Source organism: Ochotona curzoniae, unplaced genomic scaffold (assembly GCF_017591425.1).
Source record: "Ochotona curzoniae isolate NIBS_2020 unplaced genomic scaffold, NIBS_Ocur_1.0 contig_2318, whole genome shotgun sequence".
NCBI classification, from domain to species: Eukaryota; Metazoa; Chordata; class Mammalia; order Lagomorpha; family Ochotonidae; genus Ochotona; species Ochotona curzoniae.
In genome coordinates, this window is record NW_024465419.1 from 12,205,483 (window position 1) to 12,220,130 (window position 14,648).

General features: G+C 36.7%; 1 protein-coding gene across 1 annotated transcript in view; it reads right to left on the reverse strand.

Annotated features, from left to right (window-relative positions):
* STK3 (serine/threonine kinase 3) overlaps positions 1 to 14,648 on the reverse strand; it is a 274,727-nt gene that overhangs the window by 210,989 nt on the left and 49,090 nt on the right. The window contains exon 4 of the mRNA XM_040972635.1: positions 11,915 to 12,029. Coding sequence (XP_040828569.1) covers positions 11,915 to 12,029 — 115 coding nt within the window. The remainder of the gene's footprint in view (positions 1 to 11,914; positions 12,030 to 14,648) is intronic.

Genomic DNA, 14,648 nt, shown 5'->3' on the forward strand with positions numbered 1-14,648 from the left:
GTTGCTTTACTGCCTGGCACTTTAAATACATGCCACCTTCAGAATTCAATGAAGAAACATAGTCATCTTATCTCACTTAATAGATAATAGAAATGAAGCCACAGAAAAGTTATAAAGTTGCCCAAGGGACTGGTTCAATGGTTCAACTGGCTAATCCTTTACCTTCAAGCCCAACATCCCATATTGCACCAGCTTGTGTCCAGGCTGCTCCACTTCCCATCCAGCTCCCTGATGTAGCCTGGGAAAGCAGTAGAGGATGGTACAAGTGCTTGGCCCACTGCACTCATATGGGAGACCAGGAAGAAGCTCCTGGCTTCAGCTCAGCTCTGGTCATGGTAGCCATGTGGAAAGTGAACCAGCATATGAAAAATCTGTCTCTCTTCTCTGTGACTCTGCTTTTCCAATAAAAAAAAAATAAATGAAAAATCTTTAAACAGTTGCCCTAGTGCACTTAACTAGCACATAGTGAAGTCAAGATTCAAACCCGGCTACTCTGGCTCCAGAATCCATGCCCAATTCCAGCAATCAGCTGTTCTTTCAACCCTTGTCTTCCAGTAATCTAACCTACCTCTGATTCTACTTCTCATTTGGATAATAGGTCAATAATAGTTCTTATCACGAGGGGTTACTCAATCTTCAATGTGAAGATAAAAATTAGTAATATAGATAAAGTGTTCTAAAAGAATGTGGCACATAACAAGCACTAGACAAGACTATGATTATAATATCCACCAGGTACCAATCACTGCATCCAAATGGACAGCCAGTGAGAACTGGCCAAGCAGGAAGATCTAATGTGTCCTTCCTTGTGAGGTAACAAGTGAAGAAGACTGGACTTTCCCAGCTGCTTCCATTATAAAATAATAAGCTCACCAGAAAAATACTTATGTATCACTGAAGAGTTGATCACTTCAGTCTGGGATTCCTTCTCCATTATTTTGAACTCCTTCAATGCCCACCCAATATCACAGAAACACATATCCTGGTAAAGGCAGACATCAAAATTTCTCTAATATGCCAAACTAAATATTTACATTTTATGACCCAAAGCCTATTTGGTACTTTAATGTAACACTCCTGTGTACAACTGGGAACTCAGTACTCTCAAAATTTTCAACTGGAATACTACTCAAAGAGGATGGCTTCACCAAAAAGCCACTGAAAAGAGCACAAGGCTCCCCCAGTCTTGGACTCTAGCTGATCAACATTTAGATTTGCTTTTGATTTTCTGTTAGAACAATAATTTGCACAAGTCTCATGGTTTAATTATGGTGAGATTTCTCAAAGATACAAAAGGAGGAAGAGAACCATTCAAAGAATACTAGGGTGTATCAACAGTCTACCATAAGAGATTATCAAATTACTCCAAAAGTAATTGCATGGACGCAAACTCCTAGGAGTAAGTATAAACAGGACATATAAATCCACTGAGGGAGGGCGGAACCTCACTGGTTCAAATTCTAAAAACATTGCAATTTTATAGCGCACTTGGTTAGTTATCAGTCTTCCTCCTGAAATTTCATTAAATCGTCAGAGAATTTTTAGAAACAAAATAAACCGATAAAAGAATCCAAACAGGAGGGAGACCCAAGGGCAGACATAAAAGGAATCTTCAACAAAAGGAGCAATCTATCAAGTCAACCCCAGAGCCCCAGAGCTGGCCATAAGCTTGGACCACAGGCTAGGAAGGACAAGAACAAAAAGGCAGCTGTTAAAGGTAGCTGGCTTTTCATGAAATCTGGGAAGAAAACGAAACCAGACTTGGCTCTTTGCTCCACCCTGGCCCCACCCCATGTGCCCCCACTCAAGGGTAGATACATACTCATGATTCTGCCTTTTATCCTCAGATCTGAAATGAGGATGCGGAGTTCCTCTCTAAAGACATGGGATAGCTTTAATGGGTTCTTCCCATTACAGCCAGCTCCTAATCCCTTCACCTTAACATTATGCAGCTCAGTCTAAAAGCCTTGTCCCAGAACTTCCAGTGAGAGCTAGTCAGCCTTCCCACACCTTGGACAAAGCCAAAATAAATGAAACAATGGGACAGTAACCCCAGGAAGAACAGATAATTCAGGAAACAAAGCTTTGTAAAAATCTATCATTCTGAGGCAATTTTTGAAACTGTAATAGTCAAAACAGAGAAAGTTCTTGCAAATTAAAACAACATCATTGAAATTAAAAGTTGTCCAAAGAATCAAAAATAAAGCAGGATATGCCATTCCTACATCCCTTTAAAAAAGAGGGGGAAAAACAGAAAATCTAAAAGAAAATAAATTCCATTCATAAAATTCATGGGATTCAACCACCCAATGAAGAAAATAAAAGGGGGAAATTATGAAATAAAAGTTTCCAAAACTGAAGAAATGCAGGGATTTACAATGAAAGAAATGATCACTAAATGTTAATCATAACCAACAAAGATAATTCCTAGATATAATTTTGTGAAGTATTTTGTTCCTTGTAAAATAACAGAATGTCAGAATGAAAAGTCCAGTAGTTTTCAGAGGGAGGCGGGAATGACAAATAAATAAGCCCAGCATTAGCAAGAACATTAGGAACACACTTGCTCTAAGATAACATTATCTCCTCTGTAAAATTTTACAAAATAAAGACATATTTAGACATGGAAGAATTCAAATGGTTGATCTCTTATTCTTCTATGACGTAGAAGACAGTTTAGAGAGGCTACAAAGCAAAGGTGAAAAAAACAAGAGCACAGGATTTCCTGGTCAAGTATAAATCCCAATATATAAGAAAATGATTGGCACTAACCCAGGAGTCCAGTGAAAAGAAATCCCAAGGCTGCAGCTGTACAGCAGACCTAGAAAGCAATGAGTCTACATTAGAACAAGAAACCAAGAAGCTCCAAAGAATGTCTTCTCCAAGGAGAATCGCATGCATTCCAAGGAACAGGTCAAACAAAGAAGCTAAAAGACAGCAGCAAAGTGAGAAAGATGGCATATGCTGGTTATTTGTTTGTTTTTTAGCAGGAAAAAATAGGAGAGAAAATTCCAGGGGGAAAAAAATCCATGTAACAATGATTTTAACTAAACTATATTAATCATCCCATAATGTGGTAATAATATTGATCAATGATTAAATCTGAGTAAAAATAAAACCATTTAAACCAGAGGCTAGGAGCAATCCCTTCGGGTGACCTCAGGCTGGGTCACTGGGTCTTCAGAGAAAAAAATACGTAATTTTGGCATATTATTTCATTCTTCTAAAATGTCCTCTGCCCTCTTTTCTCTGATCTATTCATTTATTCATTCATTTATTCCTCTAAAAAAGCTTTGTTGGGGCCAGTGCCATGATGTAGTAGGCTAAGCCTCTGGCATGCCACCAGCGTATCCCACATGAGTGCTATTCCTCTCCTGGCTGTTCCATTTCTGATTCAGCTCCCTGCTAATGACCTGGGAAAGCAATGGATGCCCTAAGTCCATGGGACAGACCCTGAACCCATGTGAGAGACCCAAAGAAGCTCCTGGCTCGTGACTTCAGATAAACCCTGTTCTGACCATAGGGGAATGAACCACTTGGATGCAAGGTCTCTCTGTAACTCTGCCTTTCAAATAAAAATAAGTGCTTTGTTTTGAAAAAAGTCTTTGTTGACCATCCTAAATGCTAGGCATTGTTCAAGAAGCTACAGATAAAACAGTGTGTGCGTTTTATCACACACACACACACACACAATGCTGCCCTTTTCCGCGAGTACTCAATGACAGCTATCCTTTCCTGAACCTGCTGATTGTGACAGGAAGGTGTTCTCCCAGCTAAGTAAGACAGTGATCCTCTTTTTTTGGCTCCCAAAGAACACTAACTCTATACAGAACTGAATTTGGCTTCTTCCATACCTGCTCCATCATCCAGTGCGTAAGCAGTACAAAAACAACAAAATGTATTAGCATTGTTTGTACCACTACTGAGGAGAACTGGACCCACATCAGTGAAAATGTTTTGAACCTTCCCATTCCAACTGGAATGTAAGTAAAACTGCCAAGTAACATGTAAAGCACTATACAAATGTTATTTATTATTTCACAGATGAGGAAACTAAAGTTGTTATCAGTTAAATGATTTTCCCCAGACCATAAAATTAGTTTGTGGAAGAACAAAAACGAAAACCCATGGTGTTGACAGCCCAGGTTCATGCTGTTTCTACCCTACTAGGCTGAACTGAAACAAGTGGTCAAACCAAATGTGGGCCTACGCATGGAAAAAACATTACCTTAGGCACTTTCTAAGAATGTTTCTAACTATACAATAAACATCTAAGACATAGGCTGTATTTCTTCCATATGTCAAGGCATAGCTTTATAATTATGGAAAGATCATTCTGGAAGCCTCTAATCAAAAGTATAACCTATCTTAATAAACCTTCAACTTCACAGAGTTACACATTTCTACTTTGCAAGATACAAAATTTAAGGAGTATGCTAAATAGAATGTAATATGATATTTTAATTGCCTCACAAGGAAACCTGAAAAATCATCTCTCCATAAATATATCAGACTTTTTATCCTTTTAAATCTTGACACTTTGCTGCTGAAGAAAATAATGCTTATGCTAACAACAACAACAACAAAGCAGCTTTCTTTTTCACTAGTCAAAGGAAGACTTAGATGTCTTAGATGTTTATTGTATAGTTAGAAACATTTTTAGAAAGTGCCTAAGGTAATTTTTTTCCATGTGTAGGCCCACATTTTGATTTGACCACTTGTTTCAGTTCAGCCTAGTAGGGTAGAAACACAGCCTTACGGATAACACAGAAACATCTTACAACTTTTGTAAAAACATGACAATGACTGCAACATATCCTGGTACTTCATACAAAGCAAGGTCCCCAGTACACATCTGATTTATGGCTCTTCTGTGGAATATGGTTTTATTGGTTCCACAATCCACATTATTAACACGAGACAGAAGTAGCCATGAAAATTATATCTTCTCCACAAAACATGACACTGAATAGATGAGTAGGTCATTTTATATTTACAGGATAAGCAGCCAAGAAATTGATCCTGTTTCGGCTCAACAAACTTTTATCAGAGGCTTTCAGGAGGTCAGTAGCTATTCCAGGCACCTGGAATACTTCCAAGATGAATATATTTAAACTCGCAGGGACAGTAAATGCAACTCTGCTTCTCCCTAACATTAAAAGCTTACGAACTGAATGCACAATTTAAGCATGATTTCCAAATACAATCAGGATCCCACAGCTGGGTAATCTATACAAAAGATTCATCCAACGTAAAAGGCAATCTAAAATATTGGGAAAATCCTGCTACTAGATTTGTTGGAGATCATAATTTGACTGTGTTTGTGAGTCTAATTACAAAATCAGGAATGTAAGACACACATACTACTTAATGGGTTACAGCCCTAAAGGAATATTAACTATCTAGTGATATTTTATTCATATTGCCATAGGGAAAGCCAGAGAAAATCTTATAATCCATTTGAATTTAAGAGTTTCCCCTTCATTCTACTTGTATTACTACTACCATCAATTACCACACCAGCATTTCTAACTAGCCTGAGTGCTAACTCTGCGATCTCTCCCATGTGAAGCATCAACTCCTAAGAAGACACAATTTTCACCCTTTACTATTCAGCCTCAGGTGCAATCACTGGAATATACCTCATTAACTCCAAAGCTTAATTCTTTGCATCTTTTCTTACAAGTCTCCTAAGGAAAAAGTACCTGTGAGATTTTGAGGTGCTTTCTTTAATATCTATGCAGTCAGATAATCACTTTCTAACTTTAAAACGCTCTGTGAACGACTCAGGTAACCTGTTAAGCAACTCCTAAAACTGATCCAAAAAAAGCCAATAAAGGTAACAAAAAACAGGGCCCAGCATGGTATCCTAATGACTAAAGTCCTCACCTTGCACACACAGCAGGCTCCCATATGGACACCAGCTCTAATCCCAGCAACCCTTCTTTCCAACCAGCTCCCTGCTTGTGACCTGGGAAAGCAGTGGAGGACAGCCCAAAGCCTTGGGACCCTGCATCTGTGTGGGAGATCTGGAGGAAGCTCCTGGCTCCTGGCTTTGGATCAACTTAGCTTTGGCCACTGTGGGCACTTAGGGTGTGAATCAGTGGACGGAAGCTCTTCCTCTCTATCTCTCCTTCTCTCTGTATATCTGACTTTCCAATAAAAATAAACAAAATCTCAAAAATAAATGAATCACAGAAAGAACAGGCACAAAAAGCAAATAAAATAGCCAGATACATATGAACTCAATCTATTAAGTAGTCAGAATAAGCAAAATAATGTTAGAAGTTATAATAGTAGTTGGCATTAATTATATTCATCCATAGAAGCATAAACATGCCATAAAGATTTATTCAACAAAATAGTCAAAAATTACTACCTGGGAAGATATAAACAATCTCAAATGAGAGATCACATTAAAACAGGGGCATTTATGGAGGCAAATTCATTAAGCCAATTCATCAAGAAATCAGAGAACAATCAAAATTGGGGAATGGATATAGCAACAACACACAAAACAAAATCACCAAAATATAAATCCAATGCTAACTTTAAGGAGTCAGTTCTTTGTGTGAAGCTACAGATAGACGAGTTCCAAGATATAAATAATAATTATACTTCAGATTGCAAAACTGAACTTAAAATATTTTCAAAAATCATAAACTTCCTGTCCCTTTAGTTCCCTATTTTCAAGGAAATATTTGGTTTAAAAAATGCAACAGCTGATGAATTAAGATCAAGGGTCCTTTATCACTAATAGCAAGTATAATTTGAAATAATACTAAAACACGTTACTTATGGAGTTTCCCAAGAATCACTGCTCTTACAATAAAACATATAAAATTATCAATGTCTTAACTATCTTCCAATTTTGTTTCTCATCTACAGTGAATGACACTTGATATATGTACATTATAGTTACCCAAGATTCAAAAGGAAAGTTTCTAATAAAGAAATGACATATCCATACCTCTGAGAAAGTTTACTCTTTTCTTTCAAAAGACTGATTAACTGATTTGAAAGAGTAACACAGAAAGGTAAAGACAGAAAGAGATCATCCCCCTGCTAATTCACTCTCCAAGTGGCCATGACAGTTGGAGCTGAGCCAGGCCAAATCCAGAATCTTGGATCTCCATCTGGGTCTCCTTCATAAGTGTTGAGTCCCAAGGATTTTGGTCATCTTCCACTACTTTCCTAGGCACATTAGCAAAGAACTGGATCACAAGTGAAGCAGCTGGGACTCTCCATGCAGGAGACTGGTGTCAGAAATGGCAGCTTAACCCACTGTGAAACAACGTCCGCTCAGAAATTTAATATGAAAATGGCTGTGATGAACAGTATATATAAAAAAATAAAAATGCCTGCTCAAGTAACTAATCTTTGGCATGCATGTGTCGGCATCCAATATGGACACATATTCCTGTCCTAGGTGCTCCAGTTCCAATCCAGCTACCTGTTTGTGGCCTAGAAAAACAGCGTTGGGATCTTGCACCCACATGGGAGACCCAGAGGAGGTCTCTGGGTTTGCATTAGCCCAGCAACAGGCATTGTAGCTATCTGGGGAGTGAATCAATGGATGAAAGATCTTTCTCTGTCTCTTCTTCTCTGTGCAAACCTGCCTTTCCAATAAAAATAAACAGATAAATAGATAAATCTTTTTTAAAAAATGAAATAATCTAAGTATGAGCTCCCCATTCCCAATAGTTCCATGTTGCATCAGAACCACAGTCTTGCCTAAGCCCAGCAGAAGTGAGTATCCAGCCTTGCTGCAATCTCCTTTTACTGTTTACAAAACTAACATGCTTGAAACAATCACAAAAATAAGAGTTTGAATCATCATGGTTTTACATCATTATTTAAAGAAGACAAGTGTTCAAGTTGTTAGCAGAGTTTTACACTAACAGGCCATACCTTAATTCACTCGAGGTAAATACAATCCCAAAGCAGTCATTTCAAGGGCTCTGCTAAGTAAAGCCTCAAGACAGAGAGAATAAAAAGGCATGGGAAAAACAGCAAATCAGTGAGAAGTGCCCACCAAGGAACACACCCAATACAGAGCATGTGTTTCAGAGACAAGATTAAAAACTGGTAAAATGACTAAATTGATTAAGAGAAAGAACTAGAACATTAAGCAAGAATCCATACCAAAAGCCAGAAAGGACCTTTTTATATTAATTAGATTATAGGAATGTTGGAGAGAGTGCAAATAACTAATCAGGTATACATGAACAACAAAACCAAGAAAAACAATAAATACTAGAAACAGACTCTTTAGAAAATGAGGCTGTGAAGTTATCAAATAAATGGAATGATGGCATGGTAGGAAAAAAATGAATGTGCTACTTCACTGTGCCAGCCCCAAGAGAAACTTAAAGAATCCAAAGGAGGGCTGGCACTGTGGCATAGCATGCTAAGCTTCTACCTGTGCCACTGGTAGCCCTTATGGGCACTATCCTGTCACAGCTCTTTCACTTCCAATCCAACTCCCACTTAAGACCTAGGGAAGCAATGAAAAATGGTTCAAATCCTTGAGTCCCTGAAGCCACATGAGAGACCTGGAAGACCTTGAATAACCTGGCAGCTCCTGTCTCCTAACTTCTGATCAGCTCAGTTCTGGCCATCACAGCCATTTGGAGACTAAACCAATGGATGGAACATCTCCATCTCTCCTTCTTTCTATAACTTTGCCCTTCAAATAAAAAAATAAATTTTTAGAAAGAAAGAATGCAAAGAAAAAACTAGAATTTAAAAATTCCATCACTAAAAAGCAGTTTAGACACAGGAAGAGAGGACTTGGAGAAACAGAAAACATCAGAAGAAAACATACATATCATAGCATGGAGGAATGAATATATGGAAAATGCTCTCTCTGAGTAACTCTGACTTTCCAAGTAAAATAAATAAATACTTAAGAAGGGGAGAGGGGAAGGACTTAAAAATGTGGAAAACCCAAAGCAACAAATACAGAAAAAAAAAATTTTTTTAATCTAAACTAAAACACAGGTTATTAAAATTGCAGAATTAGAAATGAAGAATGGTCTGGAAACATTTAAAATAGAATAACAGAATTTCCTAAAACTGACAGCAAATATTTAGCCTCAGAAACAAGCTGCAAGAGGTAACTACCAGAAAACTACATCTAGACAAATCAATGCTTCTGAAATCCAAAGGTAAAAATCTTTAGAGTAATTTAAGAAAAAGAAAAATAGTAGATTACCATATAAGAAGCAACAGTGAAACTTACCAGTACAAACAATAACTAGATGATAATAGGACATCTTGAAATGTTAAAGACTGCTGCCAATGTAGCATTCTTTACCCAACAAATATATTGTTCAAAAGTAATGTGAAATAATATGTTATCACACATATTGCTAGAGTCTTAGGAAAATATTAATTATTGTTAGACTCTTACAAAATATTGTTTTGTGATCATGAAAAAATTCCTAGTGTGACTTTTTATATCTAGTTCACAAATAATTTACAACCATTTCATTTCACTAGCTAATCTGTTATCTCTGAAACTAAGACGGTGAGTGTTTCCATAAAATAATCAGGTATGTACAATGACTTAATTTTTTAAAATTTTCATTTATTTAATTTTATTTCTCACAGAGCGAGAGCTTCAGCTGCTGGCACTGCGCAAGCACCTGCAGTAGCTGGAACTGGGTCAGATGGAAGCCAAAAGCTCACCACTCCATCTGGTCTGCGCACAAGAGGCAAGAAGCCAAGCACCTGAGTGATATTACCTTACCTCCAATGAAGTATACTAACAAGAAGCCGAATAGAACGCAGAACTAGAATGCAGACATACTAAGCAATATTTGAAACATGAGCCCAATGCCCATCCTAGGGTATTTTTTTAAGGGACGATAAATTTCCTTATATTGACAACTCTAACAGTGACATTACTCTTTTTAGATAATAAAAAGACATATGGGGACCAGTGCAGTAGCGTAAAAGCTAAAGACCTCGCCTTACACATGCTGGGATCCCATGCGGTACCAGTTCGTGTCCCAGCAGCCCCTCACATTGTAGCCACATGGGGAGTGAATCAGTGGATAAAAGACCTTCCTCTCTGTCTCTTCTCCTCTCGGTATATCTGACTTTCCAATAAAAATAAATAAACCTTAAAAAAAAAAAAAGACATATGGTATCCGGGAAAGCAAAGAAACAAATATTCTTGAGATTTAACAGGAACTCTTACCAAGGAAATGCCCAGAAAATATATTCACAGTCCTGATCAAGCTTTGAAACAGCTCAGTCTCCTTTCATATATAAGGAAATTATACTCCTCCCATTCCACTCCAGAATCAAGGCTAACAGATCTATGAGAGTAAGACTGCAACAAATATGACTCCTCTAGCCACCTGATGATGATTATGAAGGGGTGAAGGCTCTCCTTCGGGGATGAGTAAGTCTCAGGATCCCATCCATCCATTCACGGTTTATAATTACTGACAAGAAAACTAGATGCAATACTTTTTAGCTACTCAGAATGGTAACATTGGTGCTTCAAACCAACATAATCTAGATGTCTAAATTTTCCATTTCACTTTTATTTTACATTCTTAATGGATCATTTTAAAACCAAATATACAAATTCCAACTCAACTCTGAGAAGATTATTAAAATACTTCTCTGACTGGAGTAAAATTATTTTCAATTATAACATTGTTTTGCCATTTGAGGACCATCTGATTTACATAAATGCTAGTTAAGCACCATAGAAATTCTAAAATACATAATTAGAATGTCACAGATCACTTAATCCATTCTGTCAAAACAGGGATTATTTTAACTTCTGTTTCACTTCCTTGTAAAGAAATCCTGTTTACTTTATTTTCTCTAACAGAAAAAAAAATTAGTGGGATAAACTTACAACATACTTACCCAATCAAAGTTTAAAATGATTCTGGTTAACCACAAATTGACTCAAGTAGTTAAGGAATTTTTTTATGTATTTTACTGAAACATGTCTGACAACTTATAATAATGTCATACAATCATTGAATTACTTTTGTGCAGAATTTCAGATTATTTCACCAATAATTCTTCTTAGTCATTCAAAGGCGAAAAGATCACTTTGATTCTTAAAAATTATCCAAACAAACAAGATGCATCTACACTTTCACACATTCTGACAATATTTTGGAAAGTAAACGCAAAACATTCATTTCAATTATTTATAAAAATTTACAACATACAACTTCAACTTTTTTCCAGTTATAAATTACAGAAAAATTAAGGAAATACCACAAATATTACAAACTTGAAAATAAACAGAGCCATAATATTTTTTATATATTCTGCTTTATTTCAAAAGCAGAGAAAAGACAAAGACAGGCAGAGAGCTCTTCTTTCTATTCACTGGTTTGCTCCCCACAAAATTCACAACAGCCAGGGCTGGGCCAGGTCAAAACCAAGAGGCTGGACCTTAACCAGGGTCTCCCAGGCAGGTGGCAAAGACCCAAGCACTTGGGCCATCACCTGCTGTCTCCCAGAATACAGAGTAACAGGAAGTTGGAGTGGGAAGCTGGAGGAGGAGCTAGAGCCAGAACTTAAACCTGTGCACTCTGATATAGGAGACAGAGGTCCCAAGTGGCATTTTCAATACTGCATCAAAAGCTCACCCCTAAGCATAACTCACACTAATAATCACCACACATTCTGATTCCAGATGAATGACAGTGACTTACCAAAATAGACCCTAATAAATAAACAGCCATGCAACTCATAAACATCCCGTGCAAAGATCTTTAGGTGGTTCACACACTTCCCTCCAGGTCTCTATGCTGTTGAAAACTTTCTTTATTCATGCTAATATTTTCTTTGTAACAAAATACTACCTTTTCAGATTCTAAAAGATGAATCTTTAGAAATAAGATTAACAAAACAATTGTAAAATACTTACTGTTTTATTTCGTAATCTAATAATGTCTGAAACAGAGCCAGCTCCACAGTACTCCATAACAATCCACAGATCTGTGTTCTTAAAGTAACTGCCATAGTACTTTACAACATACGGGCTAAAGAAAAATACACAATTAAATTTAGTTAATTGCCAAAGAAAATTTTCCTCTTAATTGTAACACAAAGAACTTCAGCATTTCTTAATGCTTTAATAATTTAATGAGTAAACTTCTATTGTACATCAAATTTTTCTAGCTTTTACCAACTGTGTACAATTAGGCTTAATTCACGGATAAAATTTAACAGGATTACAAACCAGAGGAGGTCTAAATGCTTTGAGTGATTCCAAAGGCCAACAAAAAAAAATCCAAAACAAAAAATCTTTTTTTTGTCACGAGACTTTTTATTTAACATAAGGAACAAATGAAAATATTTTCCTTTAACTAAAGCATTTTAAATATAAATCTTATGATTTACATTCAGTCAAATCTAGCACTCAACTTTAAAATACACTGTATTTTAGAGACCCAAAAAGTTTTTAAATTATTCACTTAAGCTATTTGAAAATTAAGCATAATATTTCTTGCTTAAGCTGAAATGATTAAAATTATTAACAATTTAAAGTATTTCTGAAGTGAGGTTTTAGATCTTACAGAGCAAAATTAACTGTGTATAGCCAAGATGCTTTAAAAAAGATTTAAGGAAAAATGATTAATATTTACAAAGGATATATTATATATGTTGACATATATAACATCTTACCCAACCCAAAAAGGCAGAGAAATTAAGTTTGCAGGACACATAACAAAATAGCATAAACTGATATACCAGTTGATATAAATTAAGTGGCAAAGGAAGAGAGGACTCTGGTGGGGCAATTAGAAAGAATTTTGTGGAAGAGTTGAATTTGGAGAAATTATGAAAAAAAAATCCCAAACCCAAAAATGTGGTGAAAGAATTATTATTCTAGAAAAGGGAAAGCCCAACAGCAAAGGACACAAACCAAAGGGGAAAACTTAGTTTGACATGTTTAAGGGACAGTGCGTTGAATAGACAGTTGGACCTAATAGTAGTAACAGCTATTACTAAAAATATATATATGGCTACTTTGCTAAGCGTCAATGTCAAAGAAATGAGACAGTGAAATTCAATAGCTCTCCACCCCCAAAAAAGGAAAAGTCAAAGTATGATAAAGGAACATACAGAGAAATCATCAAAATAGAGTTAAGACTGTCAGAGATGACTCCTGGGTACACTTTCTAGTTTTAGCTGTCTTGATGTTAAAAGGTAGAGTCAGTAGTTGGAACTTAAGGTCCCAAACCAGAACAGGCAGCCACAGGAGTAGAACTCAATCTTCTTTAACCCCTACTGTTACTCATCACCTCTTGCACAGACTTGCTTCCCAACTAGTCTCTTTCACAGTTTTCTTCCCCAATATAATCTGTGAACCTCACAGTTGACAAAGTTGGGTTTCACTAATAAGTTACTCATACTGCTCTCCTGACTTAAAAAAAATCCAATAGCTTTCCATTACCTAAACAACAAACTCTTAAGTGCTTCATATCACAAACAAGACTCTTCAAGGTCTGCCTCTTTAGTAATTTTTCTCAACACTCCCCACTTCCATGCCTTACATTTCTAGGCATGTACAGATATGCTAGGGGTTAAGAATGGAAAGCACAGAATAAGATTTAGTAAATGGTCACTTGAGCCATTTTTAGGAAGTACTTATTCACACAACAAAACTAACATACATTCAACTTCAAAATGAAAAGAACTTCTATTTACAAAGAGTTCTCTGAGGTCTAATCGTCTATGTAGAAACATTCACAGGAAATATTACTCGTGTGCTCAGCTAGGAATCAGAACTGCCTGTCACCTCACACCTTACAGGGTCTTATTCAGCAGGTATTTTAAAAGGTCTACAAACAACTCTCACATATACTCAAGAGTTAAGCTCCACTTTAGAAGACAGACTTCACATGCTTACGAAAATCCCTTCCATCAGAATCACTCCGGAAATCCCTCAAAACAAACAAACAAAAAATCTAGAATAGAGAACAAGGAAAGCTTAAAATCAGACAGGGAACGGTCAGCGAGGATTCACTTATACCTCACTAGGTGGGACACAAAGATTAGTTACTCCTCACTAGGGTACTGAAGATTTCTCTGCACACCCCTCCTAAAACTGTTAACAAATATCTTGTTAGAGTTACAAGCCAGTCTAGACTACCCGGAAAAAAAAGCCAGATTCAACAAAACTATGCTTCAACACTATAAAATGCAAAATACTATAATGAAAATAGACACGAGACAGCTGAATAGTAATCTATAGCCATTTTAAGGTGTACAGAACCCAATTGTATATATACTAAAATTGAAATGTCAATGAAGAAGTCACAGGATGTGGTTACGAACTTGCATTTTTTTTTTAACATACTGGTTACTCGATATCATGTCAATTAATTTCACACATTATAAATTGTTGCTGATGTTCTGTTGGGACTTTTCATCGATCAGGATGATACTCTGCCAGTTCTACCTTCAAACCAGAGATGGTCTCCCCAAGAAACTGTTGAGCTTATCTGGACAATAAGATGCTGGACTCTATGCTTGGTATATGCTTGCAATGAAAGAATCTCAACTGAACTTGAACTGTGGTAGTGCAACAAGGTGGAGGAATCCACCATGGGGAGAGGATTTGGGGAGGGGTGGGGGGAATTCCAGTGCCTATA